Source organism: Sinohyriopsis cumingii, chromosome 3 (genome assembly GCF_028554795.1).
Source record: "Sinohyriopsis cumingii isolate HCF-2022 chromosome 3, ASM2855479v2, whole genome shotgun sequence".
Taxonomy (NCBI): domain Eukaryota; kingdom Metazoa; phylum Mollusca; class Bivalvia; order Unionida; family Unionidae; genus Sinohyriopsis; species Sinohyriopsis cumingii.
Genome location: NC_142963.1, coordinates 150,754,999 through 150,775,166, shown reverse-complemented (window position 1 = coordinate 150,775,166; position 20,168 = coordinate 150,754,999). Strand labels below are relative to the sequence as shown.

Below are 20,168 nucleotides of genomic sequence, written 5' to 3'. Positions count from 1 at the left end.
AACTTGCCAATAATCTACAGAAATTATGGTTCAAACGTTACTTATTCAAGGGAATGATGTGTAATAACTTTGCTCTTCAACAGGCATCCTGAGTCTATACATAATTGGGTTGTTCCACTTCATGTATTTTACCTAGTATGCAAATGAACCTAATGCACTTCCCCACAGCAGTGTTTGAAGAACTTGACAGCAACATCCTAGGTATATGTATTCTCAGCCAGTTAAGTAATCTATGAAATGGTGGTTGCTTATCCATGTCTTATCTTTCAAATGACCCCATGATAATCAGCTGTAATCGAAGAATAGTTTTATAAGAACTCTAGGCAGGATTGTTGACCATTTATAGATACAACATGCTATATATTTAGTCATGGTCAAGTTTTTCTTTTCGATTTTTAAAAAGAAAATTGTCTTTTTTGAAACCTGACAGCATCAAGGTGTTTGGGTGTCAAAATTCACTAGCAACTCTAAGATTGATACTAAATATGTATATAAAAAAAATGAAAAAAAATAAAAAAATTTAAAAAATTGCACTTGTAATGTTTAATGTTTTTCTTCTTCCTGGGTTTATTATGGTATAAATTGTCAGTTGCCCGATCACATAGCTTACACAATATCCATTACTGTATGATTTGGCAATGTATAGTTTATACCATGATAAACCTGGACATTTTTTGGATTCATTTCAACTGCACATCATACATTTTCATGTTTAATAATAGCAATAACTTGTTACAGTGACAGTAGTATACTGCCAGATAATTTTTTTAAGTATTTTAAGCAGTATCATAGGACACATATATCACTTTAATCAATACTTCAAAACAAAATCCGCAATATCACTATTTTACTCATTACTAAACACATTGACATTGTTGCCGAATGAATAATTTTTGTATACATTTTAGGTAAAAATATATTTGCACAGGCCAAACATTTTTTAACTCTAGTCATCCCATTCATCATCTTCATCTAAGTCATCATCCAAATTATCTTCACTCTCCACATCTGAAAATATAAAAGGATAATATTACAACTTCTGAAACAATGTTTTCAACACTATGATTTTTATAAAAAGGTCGTCAGTATGCCCACTTTTGCCAAGCCGACAACTTGTTTTACCAACAAAAAATATAAATATTTATTACCTCTCTGCCATCAACTTTTTAGTAAAGTATTTTTTAACTGCTGATGATTTAGTACAAGAATACATAGTTTTTAAGAGCAAATATTTTAAACAGAGATGTGTAAAATAATGCATTCATTTCCTTTCAGACATTCCTGTGTTGTTTTAAACTTTCATTAAACAGTCATCTGGATTTATCATGCAAAAACTTCAGAGTTCATGTGCACCAATTTTGCATGTGGAAATTTTCTTTTGGTGTCGATATACCTTGCTATCAGCATAGGATAAACACAGTTTAGCTCATCTGGCCAAAGTTGCATCATCCATCAACAGTATTTTCAAATTCTCAGAAAAAAAACACTGGACCATTTCAACCAAACATGGCAAAGAGCATCCTGTCATTCATTACATTCCAACACCAGTGTTATATGTATTACATTCCAACACCAGTGTGATATGTATTACATTCCAACATCATTGTGATATGTATTACATTCCAACATCATTGTGATATGTATTACATTCCAACATCATTGTGATATGTATCACATTCCAACATCATTCCAACATCAGTGTGATATGTATTACATTCCAACATCATTGTGATATGTATTACATTCCAACATCATTGTGATATGTATTACATTCCAATGTCATTTTGATATATATATTACATTGTAACATCATTTTCATATATATATCAAATTGCAATGTCATTTCATTATATATATATATATATATATATATATATATATATATATATATATATATATATATATATATATATATATATATATATATATATATATATATGGAAGCCAGCATAATTTATTTTAAAAAACCCAAAACCAATGATTAATGAATCATGCTATCATAATAGTAACATTATGACCCCAAAGGTAGAGGTTTTGTTAAAATCTGAAATGTTTCATGGCTGTAAATAAGGATTCATCTACAACTGATTACTAGTCATATTACATGGAGACAAAAGCCATTATATATATGCCGTATCACACCAAATGATACTTTTCAAATTTCTTTCAATTTATGCTGTGTTCATTAATTTACAAATGTCATTTTGCTTCCATGGCCTAGAACTAACAGGGTTTAGATTTCTATACTAAATAGAAGAAAAATACCAGAATCTTGGATATGCTTATGTCTGTCAGCTAAAGCTCTTGCCAAAGCTCCCAGAATCCCATCAATATCCTTCTGGCTTGGTTCCTCATTTTCTTCAGACTTTTCAACCTGTAACAAAAATACAGTTACCATTCCAAGACATATCCTGATTGAGTTTCTTTCCTACAATAAATATTGACAAATAGACATTTAACTTTTTAGTCCAGTCAGGTGCCAAGAATCTTCCATGTTTCTAGATAAACAATAAAGGCTTTTCCAAGTTGCAGTCTGGAAATATGGCCATTTGAAGAAAAGAATAATAAAGAAAACCTCTCTTCATACACTTAACACATTAACCCCTAGCGACGACTTTACGGGGCAGGAGGTAGTAGCTTACTGCCGAGTTCTGTAGCGTCATGGTCATGCATGATACACTAAAGTGGGTGGTATTATGGAAAGGTAGACAGATGTAGCTCTACAATGATACCAAATAAATCTGGAATATCTAGTTGCACTACAAAATACAGATAGAAAAACCTTATTTTTTGGACCCGACTTTTTTTAACCCAAAATTTTCGCCCATGGTCAGAATCCGATTTTGTGTCTGGATTTTAGACTTTTTGGTCTCAGATCTAAGGCAAATTGGTATGAACTGCAAACAGACAGATGAGTCTTTGCAAAAAGTAGGATGAGATGGGCATTTGGAATAAAGAGTGGTCTCCATACAAAAATAATGGCTTTTACCCTTCTGCTCATGCGCGAGTCAAATAGCCAATGAAAAACGATGTTTCTAACACAGCTAGGCAGTATGTTTTTGAAAGCTGACTGGGGATTTGGTGATTTTGAGTCTATTCAGAAATAGCTTTCAAAATGTATTTCCTAGTCAATTTTCAGGCAAAAATGTCAAAAAGCTCCAGGGGTTAATGTGTTAAGAAAATCACAGTCCAAAAATTCTGGCTAAATGCTGATGTTTGCAGAACTTTAAAACAAATATTGTTAAATCATTTCACATGCTTTTAAGTGATAAAGGATTGGGGAACCTGCTGTTTTGCTGAAGTAGTAGTTAGTGACATTTTGAGTATCAGATTTGGGATGGGCCTTCTTGTGGAGTAGGAAGTAGTCCCCCATGAATGAATGTTATTATCAGATTTGGGATGGGCCTTCTTGTGGAGTAGGAAGTAGTCCCCCATGAATGAATGTTATTATCAGATTTGGGATGGGCCTTCTTGTGGAGTAGGAAGTAGTCCCCCATGAATGAGTGTTATTATCAGATTTGGGATGGGCCTTCTTGTGGAGTAGGAAGTAGTCCCCCATGAATGAATGTTATTATCAGATTTGGGATGGGCCTTCTTGTGGAGTAGGAAGTAGTCCCCCATGAATGAATGTTATTATCAGATTTGGGATGGGCCTTCTTGTGGAGTAGGAAGTAGTCCCCCATGAATGAATGTTATTATCAGATTTGGGATGGGCCTTCTTGTGGAGTAGGAAACCTGAATGAATGTTATGTTACAAATGAATAATAGTCGATCAGATATTTTGAGATTAAAAAAAACAAGAGTAAAACCCACTGTGAAGACAGGAAGAAATGATCTGATTTAGGAGGTGGTCTGTTTACAAACAAGTTTATAGTTTGCTTTACCTTTTAAATGGTAATAACCAAGTATGGTTGTGTATGGAGTGGTGCATTAATTGGCTGGCGCAATAAGATATATAGTTGGTTTTGGAGCAAGTGGTCATAGAGTTGGTTTAGGGCTTCAAGTTACAGGGTTGGTTACGGAAATAAGTTTTGGGACAGTTCAGGCAAGAGGTTATAGGGTTAGACTGGGGTGTCAAATAAATATAGTATTAGTACTAATACGGCAAAAAGGTGGATATTTAAATTTTGAATAACTCACGAACCTCCAGTCTGCAATGCCAATAGCCTAAATACATGAACAAATCTAGGTAATATATATAACAATTTAATCAATAATAAATAAAACTATTCAAGTAATTTCTGGATATAAATCTTCCAATTACACTTCACTCATAAATTAATATATTAATTGGCCTGTTAACAAATGCCTTTCTTTATTTCATCACATGAGAGTTAACATCCTAACATGAGAGAGTGTTCTTTCAGTGAGTAGTCCCTTGTACTCATCTGCATTCATTTTCCTCTTTTTGTATTCTCCCTTCTTCTTCCCACACACTCTTCCTGAGCCACTTCTTGTGCTATTTCTCCTTCCTCCTTCACCCTTCCTGTGCTGCTTCTTGTACTCACTTCTTCTTTCTTGATTGCAGCAATAAAGTTTTGGTTAGTCTGGGCAGAATATGCTGAAACTAATGCAACCATAGAGGTTAAAAGAGTTGGAGAAAAAAAATACTTGACCTTTCTAAGAGCATGAGTGCCAGAGCATATTTGCTGCAAAAGCTGACTTCTGCTGTCCATTTCTGGCAGACCATCATCAGGCATTACTTTTTTCAGTGTTGTCCCTTTCTGTGAAGGTTCCAACATGGCAGCTTGTTCACCTCCTTTTCCTGCCCCTGCCATTGAGAAATTTGGTGGTGGTGGTGGTGGCGGCGGTGGTGGTGGTGGTGGTGGAGGAGGAACTGGTACAGACTTTCCACTTCCTGACTGTCCTGGAATTTTAGTTGGGGCTCTTGATGTAGGAGGCCCAGTAGATGAAGTAGTTGTGTCCTTTTTCAGGTCTGAAAAGGAAAGAAATGGATGTGGGTAAATAATAATAATAATAATGAGGACTTACATTATTAGGTCTTTAAGTTTGTTCTTGCAGTCAAAATAAGTGAGTTTTAAGGGCACTCTTGAATGTGATCACTGTGTCTTTGTGTCTAAGTTCAGTGGGCAATTCATTCCACATTGCTGGGCCCTGGTATGCAAAAGAACGCTGTCCATATGACATTGTTTTCATAGTGGGAATAATGAGTATACGATTGTCAGAAGAGGAGCGTAAGTATCTTGCTGGTGTGTACACATGGGTGAGGTCAGATAGGTATGTTGGACTAGAGTCCAACAGTGAAACGTAGCACAGAGAACAAATTTTGTGTTTGATTCTGGATCGAATGGATAGCCAGTGTAGGGTACAGAGCAGCGGGGAGGTGTGCTCTAATCGTGGTACTCTAAGTATGATCCAAGCATGTGTTTTGAACTTTTTGAACAATCCATTTATTCACCCAAAAATCTAATATCAGCGCTATATGGCATATTCAAACTAAACTAAACCAAATGAGTGAAGTCCACACTTCCCACTGTCATCCCAGCCTTCGTTGGACAGCCCAGTCTTTGCTGGGCTCCTTCAGTTTCTGCTGAAGAAACTTTACTCAAGGGTTATCCATTACATTCTGTCAAGGAGTGTCACAAACCAGCTGTGACCTCTGTACAACCACGTTGTGCCATTCAGTAGCCGCTGGATCACTCACTGACAGAATGAACCAAAGCAGTTTCAACAGTAGCAGCAGACACCCCCCCCCCTTGCAAACATTATAATTATAAATAAAAACTTAACTGAATCTGTGTTTTGTTGCGTATATTTTAATGTTATAATAACAAAGTCTCTTGAAGATTGCTGGCAATTGGCAAATTTGCTGTTCTTGGTGAATACACCCTCCAAGGAAAAATTTAGTCCAGCTGATCCAAAATTATTCGATGCAAAGGAGACTATTTATGTAACAGGACTATTCAGTTGTTCACATTCAAAATCTGTTGACTATTTATGTAACAGGACTATTCAGTTGTTTACATTCAAAATGTATTGACTATTTATGTAACAGGACTATTCAGTTGTTTACATTCAAAATCTACTGATGAAGGCTTCTGAAAATTTATGAACTGAGTGGGACAGACAGTTAACTCCAATATATATTTATATGTTGCCTTCGATTAAAATTTTAAAATCATTATATAGTTATGGAATATACTTAAAATCCTGAAATGCTGCTAGAAATGCAGACATCAGATGCATAACAGTTAAATTTACCTGGGCCAAATGACAATGTACTTCAAAGATAGGCTACAGGTAGTGTAGCTGGACAAAGACTTTGAAACAGAACCACTGACACTGTAAGAGGAGAGTGGTTTGCTACTTCCTGTTCTGTCTGTGCACTGTACACATGAAAACAATTATCTAGCACGTCTGAATCAATTTCTTAACAGAAGCTCACAGTGTCAAGAGGTATTATATATATTTATCTATATAAAAAATACAAATCATATGATGAATAACAGTCCTTTCAATGCAATAAACTGACAAAGAACAGAGCAAAACTAGTTTCTAACTAGCCAGAGTGCTTTTGATTCTGTCTTTTTCAAAGGCAAACACAAAACAGAGACAACAAAGAAAAAACGAACAAAATAGAAAAATCAGTGAGGTTAAAAAAATCATTTTTTCTCAACTAGTTCACTTAGTCTTGTCAGATTCAGATGCTGAAAAATATTTTATATAGACCTAAAAATCCATGAGTCATATCACCATCTGTTATTTTATGTAAATTTCTGTATGCGCAAATTATATCCCAGACATTTCAGTATTAAATTTGTTATTATAGGCTATTGTGTGACTAATAAGGATTTCTTTTGTACATTGCTCTCTTTTTCTAGTCTTCTTGGTTTAAACTGTTTGGTTTCAATGCTCTGAGGTGGCATATCCAGTAAGATTCCTGAGGTTTAAACCAAGAAGACAAGCAAAAGACAGCCATGTTCATATAAAATCATAACACCTGGTCCTTGAGATTTTCTGGTCTCAGTATGCAACCATACCTTGATAGATACCCTTAAGACGTTTGGATGATTCAATATATGGATAAATTGCTTCATTCTTTTCAAAACCATTCAAAATTTAATATTATTTTTCAAGTTAAATATTTACCATTTTGCCTATTAAAGTCCCTTTGTACAGCATCCATACCCCCATGGCTCTCTATAAACTTCACGATGAACTCCTTCTCTGTTGTACTGTTCACTCCAAACATCCCAAATAGCTTCTTCATTGTTGGATTTAAATTATCCACCTGAAATAAATTATATTGGATATAGTTATTGATTATTTATTGATTAAATCATATTGGATATAGCTATCAGTTATTTACTGATTAAATTATATTGGATATAGTTATCAATTATATAATGATTAAATAATAGAGATTTAGTTTCATCTTGATTTTATTATTATGTTTAAATTTATTACAATTACCAAGAACTGTCAAGACTTCCTAAATAGGGTTCAAAACTAGCTTTATTTCTAATTTCAATTAACCATATCTCCACCATGATGATATGTTTAAATGATACAAAATTCCAAATTTCAGCAATCTATTCCTGAATTTGTCTATTTTACCAACTGACCCGATTTTGATCCCAAAAGATCCCAAACCCATCAATTTATAAAAATATCTTCTAACTCCAAAGTTTATTGCATGAAATTATATCTAACACAATAGATTGTGCACAGTGTTTCCCAAGGTAGAGTCTATACCAAAAAAAACAAAACAACAACAAACAGAAAATCACTATCAGCATAGATAGTGAGTGTAACATAAAAACCTTAATTCCAGTATCTTAGAATTTTTGCTTGCAATTTCCAACAGATTAAATTAGGCCAATAACACATGCATATTAGTAAATTATTTTTGCTGCAGTGGGTATTTGCAGATTAATTTATCGATATGTTTTGATAATTTTTAGTTCAAAGTTATAACAATTACTCTAATGCATCTACCAATATTATGTTCACCAGCAGACTGGTTGAAGTTTAAAATTTCTAACAAGAAAATCTTTAAGGGGACCTGAGTAGCTCAGTGGTCTAAATTGCTCACCATCATAGATTACTGCCATCTCACCTCAATCTGCTTGGGTTCGAGTCTCAGTCTTGGCCAATGCGGGTATGTGAGAAAATTTGCCACTAACTTCTCATGGGTTGGTGGTTCTTTCCAGGGTTTTCCCAGGTTCTTCCTCCACCATTTATACTGGCCGCCATGTATGGCCAATATAAAGGCAGAAATTTTTATCTTATTTTAATGTCACATTGACCCACATTATGACATGCTCAGCAATAATTACTTTTACTTAATATTTGCTCCTATTATGACACAGTCAGAAATAATTACTTGTTATGTTACACTTAGATTATGACATGACCACAAACACTAGTAATTACATTTTATGTAATATTGCTCACATTATGACATGGTGAAAATAATTACATACATTTCATCGCACATTTGACTCACGTTACGACATTGTCAGAAATTATTACTTTTATTTCAAATCTGGCTTGCATTAAGACATGGCCACAAATAATTATTTTCTGCCACATTGACATGGTCAGAGATAACTACTTTCATGTCATACTGTCTCACATCATGACATGGCTTTGTATGCCACAATGACTTGTATTATGACATGGCCACAAATAGTTACTTTTATGTCACAATGACTCACATTATGATATGGCCACACAAAATTATTTTTATGTCACAATGACATGCATTTTGAAATGGCCACAAATAATTACTTTTTATGTCACATTGACAAGCATGATGACATTCCCACAGAAAATTACTTTTTTCATAAAATGTTTCATCAATTAGAAGTATGATAACTTTTTCCATGTTTTCATATATTTTGACATCAATTTGTGCATGCATTTATGCAAAATTTACATTTCATTTACTTTACGAAGGTGTCATTAATTAAACTCAGTTTGTCAAATATAACAGGAGATACAAACTAAAATCCCTAAAAACATGATAGTTATTATTCTAATTATTTTACAATTATTTTTGTATTGTTTTCTGATTGAGGGTCATCCATCTAATATATTTTCAAACTTTCTTTCAAGAACATGTATCAACCTGCAGTCACTCATTTTTCAAAATTAAATTTCATTATACTTAGATACACTGTAAAACTTTTATTTGAAATATTTCCTATTACATCATACTTTTATATTACAAATTCACTATTTTTCATCGAGTACCAACTTCTGTTGATTTCATCATTGCTACAAACCAATCATTTAAAGACCTAAGGAACACTGATCCTAGGGTGAAAACATATCATTCCATTCAACAACACAAGTTATGGTACATGTAGGTAAAAGTTATCATCTTGCTTCCTTTTCTTTAGCAAAGTTTAATTCACTGTCAACTATTTTACTTTGTAAATTCTTCATTCTGAAAAATATTTAAAATACAAACCTCCATTACTCTGCTGGAAGGATCAAATCCACCATGTTGAACATGCATGAAACCGGTTGGTAAGCCAATATCAGTCTTTGAAACTTTCTTTTTGGGATTCTTTTTTCCTTTCTTTCCTGTGTCTGTTTTCACCGTATTTTTGATGCGCTGATATAAACCTGATATTTATAGTTAAACCGTATCAATCACCATGGTGTACAAAGGTCACATATGTATGTAGGTTCACCTTTCCAACAAAGTTTTTGAATAAATACCACGCACTGAATATAAGTACATTTATTATTATTATTATTATTATTAACAGATACAAATTTACATTATTATTATATTATTAACAGATTTAATTTAATGCACTACTCCGCAAAATCATAAATTACATGTATATTTTGTTCTCTTCCAAAATCACATTCAAATAAAGGTTGCTGAAAAGAATCACCAGCACTTTAAAAAAATATCACCTATCTTTGTATTGTGCACTGTGTTAAAAAACTAAGGTCACTAACTGAGAGCTTACATATGAATGTGAAATAGAGGTCTGACTCTTTGTTTGGACAACCGGCACAATCCAACTTAGGAACAGTTGTTTCCATTTCAAAACAATATCTGGATTAACCAGTTCCTCAACTCACTGAGAATGAAAGTGTGATAGGCATGTTAATAGGGAAAGAAAACAAGCTGTATGTACATTTAAATGGCATATCTATATGTAACTGGCAACCCAATTATCACATGGCATTAAACTGTGCATAAATACATGTGATAGGCAACCCAATTATCAAATGGCATCAAATTGAGTGTAAGGGTTGCATATATATACACATGATAAGCAACTCAGCTACCAAATGGCATCCAAATGTATCTAAGGATTGCATATATAAATGTGATAGGCAATCCAACTACCAAATGGCATCCAACTGTGTCTAAGTATTGCATATATAAATGTGATAGGCAACTCAACTACCAAATGGCATCCAAATGTGTCTACGGATTGCATATATAAATGTGATAGGCAATCCAACTACCAAATGGCATCCAACTGTGTCTAAGGATTGCATATATAAATGTGATAGGCAATCCAACTACCAAATGGCATCCAACTGTGTCTAAGGATTGTATATATAAATGTGATAGGCAATCCAACTACCAAATGGCATCCAACTGTGTCTAAGGATTGCATATATAAATGAGCAGCAGCAGAGGGGCTGAACAGACCACTGTGGGGAATGGTCACCCTTTTTTTACAAAAAAAAGAGAGAAAAAATAGTGACCAAAAAATGAGGTCATCAGCCCCTCTGCTGCTATAATTAAATCATTATGAATCTTCATGAAGTTTATCTTCATCTGTTTCATCTTCATCTTTATTTGTTTTACGTTTTAAGTAATACTCCATTTCTGATGGTGGTTTTTCTATTTTTGGATTTATGTTCTTTCTGTGTTTATAATATATCATTAAACTTCGATATCGATCTCCACCACAATTTGCACAAATCTGATATAATCCTCTAACGCCGTTGTTACAACCAAAACAACTTCGTGGACCAGCATGAGGGTTTTTCTTTAAAATATAATTGTGTTTTTTGCAGTATTCTCCACAGCATCTTTTATCACATTTGTTAGTGGTTCCTTGATGCAGCCACGAACAGTTATTCATTATATTAATGATATCAATTTAATTTTATCATCACCCCCTATCCAAATATGTTATCAAGTCCAATACGATATCTTGTTCTAGGATCGTGCAAATTTATTGTTATAAATCCGTGCAGAGTAGCTTGCGCTCGTGAAAAGAAATTTCTGAATTTAATTATATCCATGTCACCGCTGCACCAGGTTTGATGAATATTTCGCAACATATGTGTGTCTACGCCATTAAACACAACTAAAATATTACAGTTATCTCTGATCACTTTTGGTATTTGTGTGTATTGTTGAGTAACATAAATAACATCGGTATTTTTATGTCTACCTCAAGAAAAAATCCTAGCTGGGTTTGATTGTTTGTCCAGCATCACATCATTGTATACAACTAAATTATTAATAAATCCGTCTATGGAATCAACCGATGGTGCTTCATCAATATCGGTTATAAACTCAATAACGTCGTTAGCATTTTCATTAAAATCCTTAAGTACATTATAACATCGTTGATCATCAACTGACGGGGCTACCAAATATAATTTATCCCATTTTAACCATCTCATTATAAAATTGAGTAACAACTGTGTCTTTCCACTTCCAGATGGTCCTATTATTATCATTCTGATGGAATTTGGTAACGCAGGATGGTGCTTGATGGGTTCTCGTTTTCTTGTCGCTGAGAAATCAATTATATCCATGCTGTATAAAATATCTATGGATTTATATTGTTTACGCTGCAAAGTTAAAACTCCAACCACTGATTTAGCTACAGTTATAACAAAAAATAAAAAAATAGCATATGGTGGAAAATGTTCTGTGTGCGGTAGAAAGAAATTTTCGTTTTTACCTAATAAGCGCGGTGGTGATATTGCTAATTTGATGTCAAAGTTTCCAGGTACTCCGTGGGCTAAATACGCAGGAGAAAAACATCTACCAGGATATAATTATTGCGGTCCTGGTACTCGACTTGATATCAGGCTTGATAATCAGGATCAACCAAAACCAGGCGAGGAACCAATAAACGCTATTGATCGAGCTTGTCATGAACATGATGTCGCATATAAAAGCAATGATCTACAACATAGGCATATTGCAGATGTGAAATTAATTCATGTGTTAAATGTTATAAAAAATAAAAATATCAAAGAAAAATTAGCTAATTGGTTAGTAAGATCCGCGATGAAAGGTAAATTAGCACTAGGGGCTGGTAATATATAAATGGAATTGATTTATTATTCACCAATTGGATACTGGAAGGGTAAATCAGCAATTAGTAAACTCGCCGATGCAGCAGCGGTTAAACATTCTACTGCTAAAGCGTGGTTATCCAAACAGGCAATATGGCAAATTTATCTACCACCACCGAAACGCATTCAGTACGCGTATTTCGATGTTAGAGTTCCTAATGAAGTTCATCAAGCTGATATATTATTTCTACCACATGATACTATGCGCAGAAAAACGTACAAATACGTGCTAACTGTCATTGACGTTGCAAGTAGATATAAAGATGCAGAACCGTTAACGACTAAAACAGCAACTGAGGTAGCCGATGCTTTTAAACGAATTTATCAACGAGATGGTCTACGATGGCCACAGCTGTTACAAGTTGATCCTGGCAAGGAATTTCTTGGTCCAGTATCATCGTTGATGAAACAACATAATACTAAAATACGACGAGGACATACTGCAATTCATTGTGATCAGGCAATTGTTGAAAGATTTAATCGAACACTTGCTGAGCGGTTATTTGGATATCAATACGCGAAGGAATTTATTCAAGATAAAAGATCTCGCGAATGGGTTGCAAGATTACCAAATGTGATAGCAGCGTTAAATAATGAGATTACTCGAACAACCAACATGAAACCTATTAATGCAATTGCAAGCGCGCATATACCTACACAACAACGTAATTTTTCAGCACAACCATTATTAGGTAATATCACTGTTAGGTATTTATACGAGCCTGGTGAACTTGAAGGCGGTACAAAAAGAGCGACTGATCCTATTTGGAGTGTTACCACACATAAGATATCCACCGTGACAAGATCCTCAGCTAGACCCGCAATCTACAGACTGGATTCAGCTGCTCCTCAACGTGGATTTGTGCGTGAACAATTACAAGTAATTCCTAAGGACACACAATTACCACCCAAATCACTTAACTAGCACCACGACATCGATTACATTCAAGACAGGTCAACATGATATTTTCTCGTGTATGACCAAAATTGTTATTTTTTCTATCTACAGTAAATTGTCTTGGATCATTTTTCAGATACCGCCATAGCATTATACAATTACAACTTGCACAATGATTATTCTGTTGTTGTTTCAGCGCATTAATAAAATCAACATCAAGATCAAATTCTCGATTATTTTTTTTATCACACTGTTTATAACCAGATAATTTTTTTCTTATTATATCGCTTTGACAGCCTCGATGATCGAGGTCATCGTTGATTGACGAGTCCATGACGATTCGTCTCAATTGAGATATTTTTCTAACTCGAGACACTGCAAGATAAACCAAGTTCGACCATTCGATACGATCATCAACGATCCAAACAACTGTATCAGCAATAGTTAATCCCTGAGATGAATGAATTGTCATTGCGTATCCAAGTGTCTACGGGGATTTATCAGCATGTAGAGTATCTTCAACAACATCAACGTCAACTGCAACAATATCATTCAATACAAGATTCTGTTTCCTTGACTCGGTGTGTCCTGGTATATCAACGTCAATATTTTGCCGTCGTGTATCTGCTGGTCGATAACATAACGGAACTGACAACGTTGGAAACTTTTCTCGTTGTAACTGAAATAACTCCCGTTGAAGTGTATCACAAACTATCTTTCTACTTGCAACTATCAAATCGTTTGGTCGCCACGCGTGCAAAAAGTCTTTCATGGGTGTTTTTGAAATTATCTCGCGCATTACTTCACACTGTATTTTATTCGGTTGTAGTCTGATTAATTTTTTAAATTCCTTCAACGTTGCATCAAGTGCTCTATGATCATCAGTTATTTCTTCAGCGTGGTCAACGAAATTTTTCAGCCATCCATGTGGAGATGGTCCAGCTACGATGGTGGTTGACCGTGATCGCCGCACATTATCACTGTGGTATTTCTTGTTAACAACCAATCAAGAAATGTTTTTAGTGTTTCTAGTGGTACAGTGCATATTTCATCCCATATTATAATCCTTGGAATGTCTTTCTCGCCCAACCTTAAAGATGTCCATGTATCACCCTTCCATCGGAAAAAGCTGTGCAGGAATTAACACCGTGTTGTTTCATCTCTCGCGCTAGTCTATGTGTAGGTGTTAGTACAATCATATCTGAATTCTGAAATAGTTCGATAGCTCGAGTGGTTTTACCAGAACCGACAGGTCCGTTTAGATAAACCGCTTTGTGTCTAGTTATTGGATCGTATACCGATGGTAACAACGAAGTTGTCAATGTTTGATATTTTTTACAGTAAATATCTTTAACCGCAACATCAGCGGATTCGGAATAATCGAGCATATATTCCTTCTTTATTCTCCATGAACCCCACAATGCATAAGTGCCTATGTTTAATCCTTCTAACAGTATTGAATGTTTTTTACTTATATAAAACGAATCAGTAGCAACTCTGACGGCATGCGTAGAAACCTTATTTATCATCGATAACAGATTTATTGAAACATACGCGAGCATCGATGATCTTAAATGAGTATACTGAGGTGACTCACCGTCCATGTAGCTCACAATGGTACCTAGTTTATTTCCATTTGACAAGAAAACTGTTTCTCGACTTATAAACATGTTCTTGTTCGTTGTATCAGCGATTATAAAATCTAACACAGCATCGTCCATGATCAATCTTGTGCAATGTCGTCTGTGATCATATGCTGCTCCTTGGGTAAATTTGCCAATTATTTTTCTACCAAGATCCTTCGAATCGGTTTCGTCCGAATGTGGTAATCAAACCTCGGTTTGTTTTCGATATGATATAATTGCTTCGCTGATCGTTAGCGATATTAACATCGTACAATCAAGCATATGCCGTAATAGTACTATTGGTGTCCACATTTTTTCTGAAAAATGTTTTCCAAACCAAACATAACAAATTGCATGCAGTCCTTTAGACATTTCGAATGACTCGATACGAGCAAATCCAGTTAGGTCAAAATCCGGTAATGGTCCATTTATCGATACTCGCGTCATTTCGTGCGTCAGATGACCGAATCGCTCAAAATACACAGAACAATCTCCGTATCCAAGAAAACTTCCGGGATAACATGCAACCATATCAACTGAAATAACATCTCTGTGATTATATTTAGTATTCCATAGTCCGCTGTGTCCATATTCGACACAACTGGATACTATGTCATTGAGAAAATCAAACCGAGTTGGTTTCCACGAATTTTTCTTTCTAGCAAAATGAGCCGCAACTGATGGAACAGTAAAACAGTTGCTTAATAGTTCGTCAGTGTCATCAGTATATTGCAGTGCAAGATTTTTCATTTTCTCGTGAAGAGGATTTGTTCGATAAATAACGCCATTTGGTCTCACAAACTGATCAAATTGATTTTTTTCTTCCACGCAAGACTGAAATAACCATACTGACATAGGATCGTTTTTACTTATTTCGTTAATAAAATCAAACATGCCTCCTCCAGAATTATCTGGGGGATAACATTTAACAGCTCGATCTTGTGGAAATATTGTTACTGCGTTAGTCCACGCGTGTGCGTTATGATCAATAATTTCAATCGAAGCTCCTTTTGATCTGTGTTTTGATTCATACAAAATCTCTCCTGTTATCGTCGCTACGGTTATTGGAAATTTTAATTTTTTTCCTAACTCAGCGACATCTTTGATAGACGCACCGGTATCTTTGACCATTTCTCCCCACGTTTTTATTATTTTACGTCTTTTATCCGTTAGACCGTTTCCATGAGTCAAAACGGTAAAATGTTCTGTTACTCGTTCAGCCACACAATTTATTTTTGAAAATTTCATCGGCGCTAGTTTATCAACACTGGGTTTTTCATTTATCACATAGATTCCATAAATAACCGCGGTCACAGGATATGCTTGTTCATAATACGGTTTGTCAATGCCAGTCAATAGACCTGGTTTGGAATCTTTACTTAGTACGACAGTTTTTTTATTACCGTGGACAGGATCATATTTGTCACCGATAATCCAATCATCTGTTTCTGTCAACACAACGAATTTTATTCTGAAAAGATACTTGCGATTATCGAGATAGTTAATGATAATTGCTGCTCGTTTGTCGTTCATCATAGCGTTAATGATATTTTTGTTGCGTATAATCTTAAACGTTGACCAGACATGAGATGCACCATCTGTGTGAAATTCTTTCTTGGCGTCGTGGATTTTCGTGATCAAACCCTTGTTTTTTGGATCAACCAAATCTCGTATCGGCACGTCAGGAGATATTCTGTCGAGGTTGAATTTATCTCCGCTCAAGGGATTTATTCGGGATAATCTATCGAATTCGTTCATATTATATTTCAGACAAGTATTTAAATTAAAATATTATGTATACAATGTCTCAATGCAGATGGCTCATGGTTGGTTCATTGACTCGTTGTAATAAATCCTGTAAAAAGGAATTCTGCGGACAACACATGCAAAACGTTTACCGTGGAAGCTTAGGACCAATACCATGTCTGCGATGTGACGCTGGAGTGCGAGGAAAAACAGAATTACGTGGAAAGTGTGGTGGTAAACGATACAGAGAGCTTAAAAGATATTATGACAAAAAAAATAATAATAGTGAAAATGCTATAAAATCCGTGGAGGATTATCTAACTAAGTTTTCAGACAAACAATGATTTAAACAAATAATATTATTGTATATGGAGCAAAATGAATTTGTCCAACATCCTACAATAAGAAACTACGAATCAAATATTAATGGTATGATAAGACACTGTCGGAAAAAAGTACCAGTTGGTTATATTAATAATCATGGTTATCTATTGTTTACTGTTGGGGAGAAACCTTATCTCTGTCATCATTTCACATACGAGTGTTTCTTCGGAGTGATCAAAGATAATCTTGTGATCGATCATATTGACACAAACCCTCAGAACAATAATTTATCCAATCTTCGAGCTATCTCACAAAGCAAGAACGATACACGTGGTAATACTGGAAGATGTAAAAAAATTATAAGGAGGATGGTAAAGTCTACATATACAGAAACCGGTGAAGAGATTATATTTCGATCGATGTATTCAGCTGCAAAATATTTTGATATTAATCCACCTTCAGTAGGATTTGTCGCGAAAAATATATACAGATCTGCTTTCTGAAAAGTATATAAACAGAAAATCACCTTTCAATATTGTTAATGCGATAAACTATCATTATTACCTTAGATTTATCATCATTACTTTAGATTTATCATCATTACCTTAGATTATATTTATTATTTTGAGTCGCAGTATATCCCCCTTATACTACTGAATTTTTAGTTATGCAAAAGGGAGATTACTTTGTAATATATAGTTTTCTTCGTAAATTTCCAATTTTTATGGTTGTCATTGGTTACTTTAACCATTTACGTCGTAATTAATTACTCGAAGAAGTATATTTATGGTTTTTAAATATTCCCATCATACAACATAGCGGATCTGTTACGAGAAGATGAGGTAATTTGACCGTTGAGGTAGTTATAACATGCTGCATTCACAAATCGATCTGTAGGTGAAACATCTGTATTCATACCGCTTAGGACCGCTGTTATTGATTATCAGGTTGTATTTACAGTCTGTTTAGGAACCGCTGTTTTAATACAGATATATTCAGAAACTGTTCTTTTAATACAGATATATTCAAAAACCGTTGATTTAATGTAGAAATAGCTATTCTAATGTAGAAACTATTCCGCTGTTTTAATACAGAAATATTTGAAATTAGTTCCTTAGCTACGTATTAATTTCTAAAACATATATTGTTAACTGATTTGATAGCTCAATCGGTATCGTATTGGACTGTGACGCTCGCGGTCCAGGATCGAATCCCATGACTGACAATTGGTCGGGTGGTTACGCATATTAGCGATTTTTATAAATAATTGGGGCACCGCCAGCCCCCTCTCCGCTCTCAGAACCCTTCCAACCACATATCACTGGTGGTTGATATATGTTTTGTGTCACCCACGGGTTGATTATTTGGTTTGTGGGTGTTCTGAGAGCGGAGACAATGGCCTCATTTCATTTCATCTCATCTCATTTCATTTTATCTCATCTCATCTAATTACATATATTTCATTACATTACATACTTAATGAACCTGCTAAAAGACTCGAATAGAGGTTCATTCATAATATATGTTTGCACTGTCCTTAATTAAGATTGCCATTCATTCAATGCATACTTAAACCTGCTAAAAGACTCGAATAGAGGTTTATACATTTCATAATATATGTTTGTGCCGTCCTCCCTCTTGGGCCTCCAGACCGTTGTTTGACGGGTTAGGGGCTCTCGCAGAGGGAATATTTCGTGTGCCTGATGAACTTGGTAGATTGCGGTGGCAAGCTACGAGTTCTTGGTTGTACTGTCCCTTCCCCCTTGAACTTGCTAAAAGACTCGAATAGATGTTCATAGGGGAAATATTTTTTTATTTTATATATATATATATATATATATATATATATATATATATATATATATATATATATATATATATATATATATATATATATACTAAATAATGAACTACGAAAATATCAATGATGTGATTGTTGCTATTAAAAAATTGGAAAAAGATGAAATTAATATATCCGATGAACTAAATCCTGAAAAAATAGTTTCTGATTTTGAGATTTTACAAGAACGTAAAAACCAAGGAACACACACACTATCATCTGAATACAAGCTCATGAAACGGATTCAGGTGGCAATGTTTCAGTCGCTAGCTACCGTAGAAGATAATCAGGTAAAGGAATTCGTTCCTCTCTCTGCCGCAGTAGAAAGAATTAGATCGCTGTTATCCCACGAGTACGAGGAAAAGAAAACAATTAGTACTCGCATAAGACTATTAAGAAAAATTATGTTAGTGAGTAACCTAGTTGGTGAAACGATCCAAAGTAATAATTCTGGTGAAAATGAAAATGACTGGCCTGACCACGTGTAGACTGATCAGAAATATTATTCTGAGATTATATTTATTATATTTTTTCAGAGATTATATTTATTCTGAGATTATATTTTTTCTGAAATTATATTTATTATATTTTTTCTGAGATTATATTTTTTCTGAAATTATATTTATTATATTTTTTCTGAGATTATATTTTTTCTGAAATTATATTTATTCTGAGATTATATTTATTATATTTATTCTGAGATTGATGGGCTAGTTGGTACTTAGAATCATGCAAACCAATCAATTTCGTAATTTTGATGGGCTAGTTGGTACTTAGAATCATGCAAAACAATCAATTTGGTAATTTTGATGGGCTAGAACCATGTAAAATGATCAAATTTTCAGAAAAAAATAGAATATTTCAACATTTGTCAAATTACAGTTTTTCGTCAGGTCAAACCTCAAGCGGTTCTATCGATAAATCGTTAAAATCCTCATTTTTTTTTCGAAAATTAACAAAAATCGCATGAAAAATCTCATTTTTTGAGCTACTTTCACTGATTTTTAACGATTTATCGATAGAACCGCTTGAGGTTTGATCTGACGAAAAACTGTAATTTGACAAATTTTCCTTGACAAATCGACTAAAATAGCTGAAAAAAATAACAAATTTGACTAAAAATGTTGAAATATTTCTGATAAAATAAAATAAAATAAAAATATTTCTGATAAAATAAAATAAAATATTTCTGATCAAAGAGCTATCATTATGATAAAAGTCAGAAATTATTATGATAAAAATCAGAAATCTAAGACTTTACATATAGATTTATCACAAGCTCTTCTCCACGCAGGTCAATTAAGCGATTAAGGTGGTCTGTGAGTTTGAAATTTATTCGTGACAAATACTGATTATGTGTGCGTAGATAAACAGGATTGGTTGGTACTTGCACGATCAAATCGCCAGGGGG

The 20,168-nt window shown here is 34.3% G+C and overlaps 1 protein-coding gene across 2 annotated transcripts in view; it reads right to left on the bottom strand.

The window, feature by feature from the left end:
- Positions 1 to 630: 630 nt before the first annotated feature.
- Positions 631 to 20,168, bottom strand: part of LOC149804148 (actin nucleation-promoting factor WAS-like) — a 33,790-nt gene continuing 14,252 nt past the window's right edge. Inside the window, exons 7-11 of one of the 2 annotated variants that reach the window (XM_089954117.1) lie at positions 9,440 to 9,597; positions 7,111 to 7,252; positions 4,617 to 4,936; positions 2,266 to 2,374; positions 631 to 1,008 (exon numbers count right to left, since the gene is read on the bottom strand). In XM_089954117.1, coding sequence (XP_089810243.1) covers positions 947 to 1,008; positions 2,266 to 2,374; positions 4,617 to 4,936; positions 7,111 to 7,252; positions 9,440 to 9,597 — 791 coding nt within the window. In that variant the 3' untranslated portion in view covers positions 631 to 946. The remainder of the gene's footprint in view (positions 1,009 to 2,265; positions 2,375 to 4,616; positions 4,937 to 7,110; positions 7,253 to 9,439; positions 9,598 to 20,168) is intronic. The other variant, XM_089954116.1, reaches the window with a different exon arrangement.